Below are 13,227 nucleotides of genomic sequence, written 5' to 3'. Positions count from 1 at the left end.
ATATTTGAGGTCAGTAGCATTATAAATTATCCTTTCTATACAAGTTCATTTCTTTCTCTTTTTTCTCTAGTCTGCCCCAATGGTCACCCCTGCACAGTGGGGGAGGTGAGTGTATTGGCACACTCACAGGTGTTTTTACTGACTCTTAACATTTTCATTTCTGGACTGACAACTTTTTTGTTTTTACTGATATGACTGTGGTCTCTCCCCCTCAGTGCGGTCAGCCCATGCAAGTAAGCCGGTGCCCAGACTGCAATGCTGAGATCGGAGGACAGGATCACAGGCCTGTTGCAGGCTTCACCATTACTCAATTACAGTGAGTGTTTCAGCATTCGGTGGATGGGTTTGCTTAACAATGACCGAGTTACCGATGCTGTAAATACATGAATGCATTGTTTAGTGTTCTTGTCACCACTGGAGTTAACACAGTGTGTGTATTTGATGTATGCTTATGCACGTGTGTGTGTGTGTGTGTGTGTGTGTGTGTGTGTGTGTGTGTATCTAGGGGTGATCGCACAAAGGGAGGGCACATCCTAGGTGATCCCAGTCGCAGGGATCAACCAGACATGCAGGACACCAAGAACATGAGCCCCGCTCCGTTCGCACTGGTCCGCCTCCTCACACACGCTGCTATGATGTTGGGTGCAGCAAATAATGCACAGGTACTTCCCCCCCACCCCTTTATAAAAGAGGAACTCAACCCACCAGTGTACAATAAACCCACAGCATGGCATGACAGAAAAGAACAGGACCACAATACGAGGACTGTAACACACACACACACACACACACACACACACGTACGTCTGTAACACACATAGTTGCAGCTGAAAATATGTCAAACACACTCTTTATTCTACCTATAAACAGCACGTTTTCTTACATAACCTAATGACTGTTCCAAGTTCCAAAGTATTCTTTAACAAAGAAAAAAGTCCATGGAATTCCTGCATTCCGCCACTTCTCTTTCTTTGGAAGTCCTGGCAGGCTTTTTTGATACCTGATATCACTCTTGGTGTACTAATGAGGAATTTTGTATCTTCCTCTTCCTGGAACACATAGACAAACACACACATAGACAAGTAAATACACACATTTCCCCCCACTATTCATTCAATCACACACACACACACACACACACACACACACACACACGCGCACGCACGCACGCACGCACGCACGCGCACGCGCACACACACACAAACAAACACAACTGGACAAATACACACAGACAGACACACAAACACAAACACATCAGGACAAATACACAAACACACACACACACACATACCGGGACAAATAAACACACACAAACATGAATTTGCAGTAGCTAGGTAAGATTTAATATATAATTGAGAATATAGTTCCTCTCTGTGTTTGTCTGTCTCTCTTTCTTTCCCTGTCTTTCTGTCTCTCTCCTCCTCCATCTCTCGCCCTCACTCTGTCCTCTGACGGTGTGTTCTCCGTGGTGTTCTCCCTTGGTGTGTGTGCAGGCTCTGGCGGCCCTGATCTCTCCAGCTGTGGCAGACTGCAGTGCGTTTCTGAGGGCTCACCTGCAGGTGGACCTGATGCAGCTCACACGGGCACTGGGGAAGGGAGCCGACGACACCACCGCCTCTGCACACATCATCATCCACGCCCTGTTGGATCCCCCGCCAGCAGCCTGTGAGGAGACACACACACTCACGCTCTCTCACACACACGCACACACACACGCACGCACGCATGCTCCTTCACTCACTCACTCACTAACTCACTCACAAACACACCTGTTCCTATGCATTTTAGCAGGTATTAACACCCATTGTGGCCTTGCTTGGCATTGCCATCCCATAATGTTCATAGTGCTTGGAAGTTCTCCCTCGGGATTCATCTGTGAATGGTGTTAATACTCATTGAAGTGAAGCTGGTAGCACCCAATTACAAGGAGCCAAATGGTAAATAGTTTACCCAGTAGGGTAAGAGTCCAGTAGGAGTTTCTGCTCAGGTTTCAATAGATATACTCTCTCAGGTAGATAAATTGGAGCCAGTTTTTCCATCCCTGTCAAGCTTGACTATTTCAGGTGTTTTTGATGCTGTGGCTTTCTTTCCCCAAACCTCTTCTTTAAGCTCATTGATTTATGCTGTTGTTTTTACTTCACTGATCGTATTTGACACAATGGCCTCATTACCATGTGTGTGTTTATGTGTGTGTTACAGGGTCTATGAATCATGACCCTCGTCTCTCCACTAAAGAAGCACGTAACGACTGGGAGACTGGTGTGGCCAACAACATCCTCAGCCCCCAGCTGAAGGTACGCACACCGCAGACAGGTCACAGCACCTAGCCCACACTCTCCATCAACCTGTATCAATGCAGGCGCATGGAAGAAACACAGAACATATTAAAACGTTTATATATATATATCTTATTCATTTATGTCATAAAAATTGAACAGGTTCGATGCATAATGCTGCTTGTGGTGTCTGTTTTGCTGCAGTATGGGCATTTTACAAAATGGCTCCTGGTTCCGGGTCATAAAGCCGTATTCTGTTCCTCTTTCCTCATACACTGCCCCCCCCTAACTCCCATGTCTTATATCACCTCCGTCTCTCTCCATCCCTCTCTCTCTCCCTCCCTCTCTCTCTCTCTCTTTCTCTCTCTCTCTCTCTCTCTCTCTCTCTCTCTCTCTCCCTCTCTCTCTCTGTCCCCCTCCTTTTCTGTGTGTGCAGTCTCTGGACAGGCATCTTCAGGAGGTCAGTGAGATCCTGCGTGAGGATGAGCGCGTGAGCTCCAACCTGGTCATGCGCCTGACCTTCGGGGACCCTAGCCTCTTCCTGCGCTCGCTGCCCCGGGGCTCAGCGCTGCATGGGCCGGCCGTGTGGAGCTGCAGAGAGAGGCTCTCGCTCACCGCCCTCACACACATCGTGGAGCAGCAGGACGGCCGAGACACGCTGCCCCTGCTCTGGAGGTTCCTGCAGAGGGTGAGGAAGCAGAAATATCACAGACAACACACACACACACTCACACTCACACTCACACACACTCTTGTTCTCAATAACTACAGGCTACACACATAGTTACTTGTATAACAGATATTTTGCTTTAAAAAGGTACACACACACACACAGACTTCTTGTCAATAACTACATGCTGCACACATAGCTACTTGTATAACAGATATGTCGCTAGAATTTAGCTTAAGAAAGGTATGCAAATGGAAGAGGTCTGGAAACGATTATGTTGTTTTGGTGGTTTCATGGCTATGTTAATGATTTATCAGCCAAGACATTAATCATGACTTATGAAATCTGTTGTGAAGACACGTCTGTGGTCAAACCTCTGGTACAGAGAGATTTACATAAAACAAACCCTGTGATTGGTTGAGGTCTGTAAGTGACTAACATTGACCCCTGTGATTGTTTAGGAACCAGAGCTTCGCTTGGTGAGGTTCCTGCCAGACATCCTTGTCTTGCAGCGGGATCTGGTGAAGAAGTTCCAGAACTCATCAAACCTGACCGTTGGGAGCATTACAGAGTTCCTTCAAGGACAAAGAGCAGGTGCTTGAACAGCTCAGTCATTAAAGGTTACGCTTAACTTCTAAAATCTTCCGATTCTAAAACCATTATCTCTTACTTCATCATGCAGCTGCATGGTACAAAAAACGCATAACCATCTTCCTGACCACATGGAACCAGCTTCGATTGTCTTTGGTCACCAATGGTAAATAGACGTTCCCACACATATGCACACATACTGTTTGCACACACAACAACAACAACAATAACGTATCTAATGTCCAGTGCCTTGAGCTTTAGTGTTGACCTCTGTGTGTGTGTGTGTGTGTGTGTGTGTGTGTGTGTGTGTGTGTGTGTGTGTGTGTGTGTTTCTGTGTGTGTCTCTGTGTGTGTGTGTGTGTCTGTGTGTGTCTGTGTGTGTGTGTGTGTGTGTTTTTCGTAGGGGAGATCCAGCTGCCTTCAGAGTTCTGCGAGAAAGATCTGGATATGGAGTGTGACCTGCAGGTGCTGTTGCCACGGCGACAGGGACTGGGCCTTTGTTCCACAGCACTGATCAGCTACCTGATTGCATTGCACAATGAGATGGTGTACACCACTGACAAATACACCGGAGAAGAGACCAGGTACAAACACACACAGCCTTAAGTACTCACACAGCCTGAAGTACGCACACACACACATGAAGCCTTTAATTGAAATGCAAAGGTTTCAATCTGTCCAGATGTTCAATCTGTACAAATCTGTCCTGGTGTAGTTAGTGTATGTCTGCGGTTTTTCTCTACCCTCTCTTACACTTCCATCAAATGAATCCGTGTTTTACCATCCCCCCCCCCCCATCTGTGTGTCAGCTACACAGTGAGTCCCGCCGACCTGTGTGAGCTGCATGTGATCCGGTATGATGTGGAGCGGGACGTGCTGCCCCTGGTTCTGTCTAACTGCCAGTACAGTGTGGAGGGCGGCGGCAAGGCGCTGCCCGACTACGACCTGCCTAAGATCCAGCAGCAGCTCCTCACACGCTTCCTACAGGGCAAACCTCGCATCACACTCAACGTGAGTGTCTCACTTAGTCCTGCATTTACTCTCTCTTGCTCACAGACACACACACACACACACACACACACACACAATGTCTCCCTCTATTCCCATGCTCTGTTTACACACAGATACCAGCACACCATACACACACACACACACATACACACACACACACACATACAATTTGTGTGCTTCACTTTCTCTCTCGTTTTTCCCAGGGTATACCAACGCTGGTGAACAGACATGACAGAAATTATGAAAACATTTTCAGGGACGTCAAAGGAAAGGTTGTACAGGTGAGACAGTGCTTTTGTTAACCTTACAGCATATGGTTTACACATGTAATGGTAAAAGCTACCCATTTCAGAGCACTTCAGTCTTTGCAACCAGAGAAATGCATACAGAGTATTTTTGAAAAGTAATCCAGGGACTGACCGGGCTGAAGTCTGATTTTTTTAATTTTAAGATGAATAGACACATCTCTCATTGGTTAAGGTCTGACATCACTATAATGGGTGTTTAAGGGGTCACACGTGATAATTGGGTATAAAATGATTTTTATCTGGTCAGTAGAGATGTGTATTTAATGCGCCTGTGCAATGCATGTCCTCATCATCTAAAATATACTGTAAGCAAATATACTAACATTGACCCGTGTGTGTGTGTTCAGGAGCTGCTGCCCTCCCTGACGCTGTCGTCCGTGGCGGGGGAGCTGTGTGGCTTCAGCGACGTGTGTGAGGCGCTGGGGGCCGTAGAGCTGGCACTGGGCTTCCTGGCCACCACCGCCGCTTATCCAAACATGCAGCTGGGCAACTACCTCCAGGAGGTGCTGCAGATGGGAGACCACACTCCACCACATATACTCAAGGTACACACACACACACTCATACACACACATAATACACACACACACACACATAATACACACACACACACACACACACACACACACACACTCACACCCTCTCATATACTCGTGTAAATATTGTTTTATAGACAGGATACAAGTTCAAATACTCACACACATAGACACACTATATGATATAAACGTTTTGATGTGTGTGCCGTGTCCTATGTTCCTCAGGCCCTGAGCAGGTGCAGCCTCAAGCACACTGTGGCATTGTGGCAGCTTCTCTCTTCTCTAAAGTCTGAGAGCATGCTTCGCCTAAAGAGGGTAAGACTGTGTGTGGCTGTGTGTGTTTGTATGTGTGTGTGTGTGGCTGGCTGTGGCTGTATGTGTAAGTGTGAGTGTGTCTGTATATTTAAGTGTGTGTGTGTGTGTGTGTGTGTGTGGCTGTATGTGGCTGTATATTTAAGTGTGCGTGTGTGGCTGTATATTTAAGTGTGTGTGTGTGGCTGTATGTGTAAGTGTGTGTGTGTGGCTGTAAGTGTAAGTGTGTGTGAGGGAGAGTGACCAAAAACTGCATCTCTGTGTGCTGCAGGAGCCATTCGTGGGAGTTTCTGAAGATTACAAGCAGCCAGTTGATGAAGAGGGACGCAAGCAGCTGATTGGCTTCCTGTCCAAGGGCGGAGCCAGTGGTTTCCTGCTGGAGATGCACGAGTTCCTGCAGCTGAAGCTGAAGGGCCTGCGAGACCCGGAGCTGTTCCGGCCCGACTGGGGGTGAGCAGCCATTCCCCATTCCTCTGAATGTCATTCGCTCTGCTGCTCAGCTGTTTAAAACACGCATCTGCTATAATCAGTGTGTCATTCCATTCAGGTCAGCAAACTCATTACCCATGTAGCAGTTTGGTTTCAGTGCGGAGGAATAACCTGTTTGCCATGAAATGTGAAATATATGGTCCTGTTCTGCATTTTAGTCTGCAGCCCTAGGCACGGCAGGCAGGTTTAGCAAGGAGGCTAAAACCCCCAGGTGCTAGTAACTATGGCCAGTTTACTCACTCTCGCTCTCTACCACTGTGAATATTACTGTGACCATCATTACGTATATGACTGAATATATTCCAATGACTGTAAAAAGCATGCACAGCATGATGAGCATGCCCTTCTGTTACCCTGAAATGAAGTTAAAATTTGTCAAAAAAGTGCGGTGCATATGTTCAAATTCCGCTAGATTCTGCACAGTTAGGCCTTTTTGGAGCCAGAGCATCGATCAGGTCCGCCCAGAACTGACCTGTATTTGCTTAAATCTCCCTTCTTTAGTACTGGTTGATATGATATAGCAAAAACCGGAGGCAGCCCAAGGAAAAGCCCCAGTCTTACAGTTCTATTATTAGTTCTAACATCTGGGACAATAGCAAAGAGAACGTAACAACGGAAACTTGTAATTAATGCAGAGTAACAAATGTAACAGCTTAAAAAGTAAACCACCTACAAATTAAACCATTGTTTACAAATACGATGAAATATATAATATCATCAACCTGAAGTAATGGTTGATAATGTTGTACTTGTTGTGGCAGTTAAGCCAGCATCAACCACCAGGTAAGCTGTGTGTTTAGGTTTTAGAGTCAGACAGTACCATGTTTATTGGAGGGATTCCTTCAATTAATGCTTTCCCTTATGCTGGGCATGCAGATGTGTTTAAGCCATTGCAATGTGTGCTCCTATTCAGGCTGAAGGACACACTGGTGTCTTACATCGAGAGGAAAGACATGGATGCTCCACCTGAGGTTGAGCAGTTCTTCCCTGAAGGGATCCTTCTCGCTCACTGTGTGGACGCCTGGAGAATCTGTGTGGAGTTCCAGCAGGAGCGCAGCCACAGATAGCTTTCAGTAACACTCCACCAATACTGCCTTCATCCAGCGAATTGTGAAGGTGTGTGCGTATGAGTACATGTATGTGTGTGTGGGTGGGTGAGTGTGTGTGCGCAGCTGTTTTGAAGGTTGTTTACAGACATTACAATCAAGAACGCTCCAGTTCATTTGTAAATTCCAGCAGTGCCTATTCTCAGAAAGTGCCACTGACTGGGTACTGATCCAAGTGCAATATGCTGAATCTGAGCATTACGGGGCCCACCTCTATTGTAACCAATGGTGGTACGGGCCGTGGATTTGCACAAGTACAATGTACTGTACCTTCTGACCTCCTCCTTTCTCCAGTGTATTAGTAGATCAGGTCTGGCTCACCCATGATTAAAGCAATCAAATCAATTATATAATGATGAGAAGGATATTTCTATTGGACTCAGGGACTCGAATCTTGTTATTTCTATTTCTTTTGGTGTTTACAAATGGAGGGAGCCTAAGCAAATCTATCGTGGACATAATGGTGTTTTGACATTCATACTTTGTGGGGCAACATATCCTGAAAAGGCAAAAAACATGGCTTACACAGAGAAACACTCATTCTTAACTCAACTCACCATATATACAAACCTTAATCATGACTCCCTAACCTGTTCCTCATCTCATAATGGAATGAAGTACTAGGTATTCCAAATATAGATTTTACTGTGTCGCTGCAACTATCACATACAGATAAAACAAATCAAACCCATAATACTCTTGGATGTCTCAGAATATTACAGCTATCTATGCCTTTTCCCTATTATATCTCATGAAGCTTGATGTTCTAATAGCCATATTTAGCCCAATCAGAAGGCCTCTGGAGTTTTTTTTGCACTGTCCAGTTGGCAATCACTGTGGTGTTCCTCTATAAGGTTCTTTTCTTTATTTTGTGACAACATTGTAACAGATCATTCCTTTGCATGCCATACAAAATTGAGTTGTATTCAATAAAACTTGTGTTTCATGAACAGTGTGTTGTGTGTCTTAAAGTCCTCAAGAGACTTCAAATACAGACGGCCAGGTTGAGATCCCAGAAACAAGGTGGTGGGCATTATGGTTGGGTTTTGTATGAGATATCTCCAGCAGACTGGATTATTTGGGTCATTTTATATGTAATTTAAGTAATTTCAGGTGATCAATACCATGTCTGCAAGTCATATAAGAATCGATATTTCCTTGACTTACTTTATGACTGTCTTAGGAGGACTACAATAATGTATCTGTATGCAGATGTGATTAGTGTTTAACCTAATCATTATTTACAATCCTACTCATTCATAAACTGTGAGTCATTCAAGCTCACTCATTCAAGCCTAGTAACAAATGCAATGGAATGGGGAGCGATATCTACCTTGCATGTGGAAGTGCACCATGGCTTGATAATGGAGACAATCACATTTGGATGTCTTATCCACAGTTCCCAAACATGACACATCAAGCAATGAAATGTTTGAAACTGCACATATAAGGCTAGAGTTTATTACTTAAATTAGAGAATGTAAAAGACACAGCATTTGTAGTGAAAATAGTTGTGTGTCAAAGAATTCTATGATACTCAGTTTAGTGCAATTGTTTTCAAAGGCAAGATGAGTATGAAACGCAACGGCACTGTAACACTACAAGGGCAAGGGCAAGGACAAACACTGACTAGCACAGTAGGACAGCAGTGTATTAGTAGAGATTAGACGAGGCCGTTAAAGACGAGGCATTATTGTCTGATACCTACACCGACACAAGTGCTCCTGTATTAGTCAGTACCAAGCTGATACTTTGCTGATCTAAATATTGTGTTTAAAAAACAATAAGTAACAATAACATGACAGGAAACATTACACAAACACATTATTAACTTCCAAACCAAAGCAAAACAACCCACTCATCCGTCCATTGCCTTTTTGACAATGTCGCCTCTCCTTTTTTTTGCAGCCTCTTCAAATTTTTCAATAACTTGATTGCAGGTCTTTTTCTATGATGGATAGAAAAGCAGAAACAAAAAAAACTCAGTGTACACGCTAGGTAAAACACAATCGATATGTGTTGAATAGCATCCCAGAACCATGGACATTGAAATTATTTCATCTTTTCACACACACAGAGTCTAGGAGTGGTGTGATTTCCACTACTCCAGCTCACACAGATGCACTGTGCCTGGTGATTGTAGGCTTGTGTGCTGCTGCTCAGCCATGAAAACCCATGTTACATAGATGTTGATGAAACGTTCCTGTGCTTAAATGGCCGCGAGCATTTAAGCCAAGGAGTAATGCATTATGTGCCCTTCAGCAGTGCCACTCCATGCGCTGGGACCACCACTTCATGGCTGAGTAGTTGATGCTTCTAACTAGACATTGCCAATTCCATTTTCACAGTATCAGGGCAAATCTACCTGTGCCAAGATTTTACTTGCAGCAATGATGGTACACAAAGACAGTACCATGTTCAAAGTAACTAAATTCACTGTGATGCATTCTATTGTGAATATTTGACAATGAATGTGGCAAGAATGACAACATGCTTGACTTTATGAACCTCGGGTAGGCAATGGGTGAGGCTTAGAAAGCTGAACCAATAACTAGGAGGGGGACCACAGACTTTTTGACTTATGTAGATGTTGTAGAATACTTTGATAATGAAACAGGAAAAATACAGAGATGGACTTCAGGCTGTCCCCCACCCCAAAACCCTACTCACAATGAGAAATTTCTGTCGTTCTTTCTGCAACTTGAGTAGTTCTTCTACCGACAGTTCGTTCACTGACTTCTTCAGCGAGATGAAATTACAGGCAGGAGAATGTGATTTGTGTTCCTTTCTGAAAATTACGATGGTAATGATAATAGAAAATTAGTTAGAACATTCAAACAGCTTTGGATCAAAATAGCATTCGTCACCTGGACATGAGCAAACTGGTTACAAACACTGGTGTATGTTGTAAAGGTACACCAAATCATGTTTGTTGTGGGGGAAGTAAGTGCTTGTAGATCTAGGTTTATAGGCCTACTAATGTGAATTGGTGGGGGTCTACTGTGTATCTTGATGTTTTTAGTGTTTATTACGCACTTATATTTGGGAAACAAGCAGACCATGATGCAGGCCCAGAAACATTCCTATTGTTTGACAACACCTAATCTCAGGTTTTGAACACTACAAATATTCCATAATGTCATCGTATATTCATGGAAGTTTCTTACACCGGGTCATCTTCAGGCTCCCATCCTTCTAGCTCTTTGTAGCAGAAAAAACATTGCGCTACGTCCGGGCTATTCTCGGTGGGCGTGTGAATGAAGCCCGCTTTAGCCATCTAGGGACAAGAGAATCAAAATCATCAATTCATATCGTCATAAAATCGTGTCGAATAAATGACACTGGCTTTAACAGTGATGTTTAAAATGAGATTCTAAACCTGATTGTTCAAATCCTTGATTGTGATTGGCTAGAAGCCGTTGTAAAATCCAGCATTACCTTACAATTTGACCTGATTACATTCCATATTACTGCGCAGCGAATGGCAAGGCATTCATATAGCGCATTTCATACCCAGTGTTCCATCTGGCTGTTGCGTTGCTTCAAGGGTTGCGTGGCAACGATTTATTTAGGAACTATAATTTTTAGTGGCGGAAGAATGACGGTTTATCATTAAACTATTGTTTCTTAAATTGAATTGTCTTTATTTATGAAACCATATAAAATATGTGTAGTAACAGGTTTAGAAAAGCAATAAGCCCCGCGAGTCCGTGCTTTGCGCTGATTTTAGAACAGGTAAGGGGGTTTAACGGCACTCCGCTTCGCGTCGTGCCTAACAACTCCCTTACCTGTTCTAAAATCAGCGCAAAGCACGGCCTCTTGGGGCTTATTGCTTAATGTAATGTGTTCAGCTGCGCCCTCCGTTGTTAGCACCATCCGCCATAATGACAGCTAGGATAACGTTCACTCAGGAATTGTTATACGGTTACAATCAAGTATAGCCAGTATAAATTAAACACCTTCAACATTGGGCGTTTGTTGAGCTATGGACAAAAAACAAGACTAAGAACACGTACTTTCTAGCCGAATTAACGCTGATTAATTTCAGTAACACTAAGTAACGGATATCTATATCTTACCTTGGTGTTATCTTAAGTATTCTATGCTAACCTTTTTAGCTGAAGAGTGTTACTTACATTTTCGGGCGTGCAGATGCAGTCCTCTTCAAATGGCCACCCTGAATATGTTTGTAATCTACTTTCATAAAAGTACATTTTCGTATGTTCCGCGCTAACAGAGTCCATGTTGCTTTGATGGTTATGTCTATTTCTGCTCCCAACTTCAAATATTACCGGTCCCTACATTCATTGGTCACTTGTGACATTAGACCGTTCAGGATTGGCTTAAACCGTCGACGCACGGCACATTACTCCCTCTCACTCTAAAAAACAATCGTGAAGGAAACAAGGAAGGAGTGCAAGGAGGATGAGGAATCAAGGATCTTTCGAACCTGAGCTTGTCAAGAAATTCTTTAGACAAACCTACAAAAATTACATCTGGAGCTTTTTCCAAACCAGCACTTTTTCCCTGTAGTCAGACAAGCGACAGAGTAGAGATATAAAGCCACCAGCTGACGAAGAGTTGGCATATTACACCGATAAGATGGTCTATTTCATGCCAATTCTGAGCGACGCCAAATATGTGAAGGCAATATTAATACTAGTATTCATATAAACCGACCTTTTAAAAACAGTATGTTTTAAACCAAGTCTGAATTGAGTTAAAACTTCTTTATGTAAAAGTCTGTGGAAATTGCAGAGCAGACAATATTGACCTTGATAGAAGGCCTACTATCCTACCATTAACACATCCAGGCTCATAGGCTTTTCACATGAATGTATTATTATTATTTTTTTTTAAACACCACCCTAGTAGCAACAGAACCATGCATGTTTCATTTAAGTTGCACAAGAAGATGTTTTCTTGGTTTGACGGATAATTTAATTTTTGTTCATAAACTGCTACATCTTATTTTAAATTGTGGACTGGCAGATGTGAGGAAAGGGAAGGGGAATTTCTACCTTGGGCCATAAGTCATGCATTCCAATTCTGTAAAAGATGCTCCTTTTCCCCTTGCTCAGTGGCGGTTCTGCATGGAATTACGCCCCGGGCGATATCCCCTCCGAGCGCCCCCCCCCCCCGAAAAAAAAATCTTACTTTTTCCAATTATAACAATATAAGTGAAAGAAAAAATGAAATGTATCAATTGCACAAATCCTTCAATAGAACATTTGAATAACACACTTAAGATAATTATTGCACACATAATTTACATTAATGTTAGCTAACCAGCCATCTGCAAGTTATGTTGTGCAAGTGCAACGCTTGCTAGTCTAGTGGTGTCAAAAGGAAATCTATGGTCTAACCAGCTAGCTATCGACCTGTTAATTATTAAGATTATACTAGTACTCTGTATGCTTTTCAATTGCACAACTCTTTCAATAGAGCATTTAAATAACACACTTTAGATAATCAATGCACACATCATGTGCATTAATGTTAGCTAACACCAGCTCTTTGCAAGTTATGTTGTGCAAGCACTCAACATGCATTATAGTTAGTTGAGTTTGCTAATAGTGGCTAATGGGATTTCGCTAACGCTTGCTAGTCTAGTGGTGTCAAAAGGAAATCTGTGGTCTAACCAGCTAGCTATCGACCTGCTAATTATTAAGATTATACTAGTACTCTGTATGCTGTACCATTATGTAGTTGTGGCTAGCGGGATTTCGCTAACACTTTAGCCTAGTGTCAGATGAATGAACATGTTCATACCCTATGGTCAAATCAGCTAGCTAACGCTAGCTAGCAAACAACTCAGTTGGTGCTCAACATTAGCTGGTTGCCTTACAGTAATGGAGTATTGGTTAAGCTACACTTGATAAAATAAAACACATTTTTACCTTGTCCACTCGAGCATCCTGCAATAGC

At 43.3% G+C, this 13,227-nt stretch overlaps 2 protein-coding genes across 2 annotated transcripts in view; one reads left to right on the top strand and one right to left on the bottom strand.

The window, feature by feature from the left end:
* LOC308366945 (E3 ubiquitin-protein ligase rnf213-alpha-like) overlaps nt 1-8,202 on the top strand; it is a 41,256-nt gene extending 33,054 nt beyond the window's left edge. Inside the window, exons 53-67 of the mRNA XM_080840748.1 lie at nt 71-105; nt 216-316; nt 506-662; nt 1,494-1,665; nt 2,200-2,294; nt 2,713-2,964; nt 3,408-3,540; nt 3,629-3,703; nt 3,941-4,121; nt 4,347-4,548; nt 4,752-4,829; nt 5,204-5,401; nt 5,618-5,707; nt 5,976-6,154; nt 7,107-8,202. Of these exons, the coding sequence (XP_080696874.1) occupies nt 71-105; nt 216-316; nt 506-662; nt 1,494-1,665; nt 2,200-2,294; nt 2,713-2,964; nt 3,408-3,540; nt 3,629-3,703; nt 3,941-4,121; nt 4,347-4,548; nt 4,752-4,829; nt 5,204-5,401; nt 5,618-5,707; nt 5,976-6,154; nt 7,107-7,260 (2,102 nt within the window). The 3' untranslated portion in view covers nt 7,261-8,202. The remainder of the gene's footprint in view (nt 1-70; nt 106-215; nt 317-505; nt 663-1,493; nt 1,666-2,199; nt 2,295-2,712; nt 2,965-3,407; nt 3,541-3,628; nt 3,704-3,940; nt 4,122-4,346; nt 4,549-4,751; nt 4,830-5,203; nt 5,402-5,617; nt 5,708-5,975; nt 6,155-7,106) is intronic.
* Nucleotides 8,203-9,157: 955 nt separating this feature from the next.
* LOC308366722 (baculoviral IAP repeat-containing protein 5.2-A-like) lies at nt 9,158-11,554 on the bottom strand (the record flags this gene model as incomplete). Its single annotated transcript, XM_080840459.1, has 4 exons — nt 11,436-11,554; nt 10,467-10,576; nt 9,970-10,087; nt 9,158-9,247 (listed from the first exon to the last, which is right to left on the bottom strand). The coding sequence occupies exons 1-4, from the start codon at nt 11,541-11,543 to the stop codon at nt 9,158-9,160; spliced, it is 426 nt and encodes a 141-aa protein (XP_080696585.1). The 5' UTR covers nt 11,544-11,554.
* Between the last annotated feature and the right edge of the window lie 1,673 nt (nt 11,555-13,227).

The sequence above is a fragment of the Sprattus sprattus genome (assembly GCF_963457725.1).
Source record: "Sprattus sprattus genome assembly, chromosome: 6".
In the NCBI taxonomy this organism is placed as follows: Eukaryota; Metazoa; Chordata; class Actinopteri; order Clupeiformes; family Clupeidae; genus Sprattus; species Sprattus sprattus.
The sequence above is the reverse complement of the archived record's forward strand: the minus strand, read 5'-3'. Positions and strand labels throughout refer to the sequence as shown.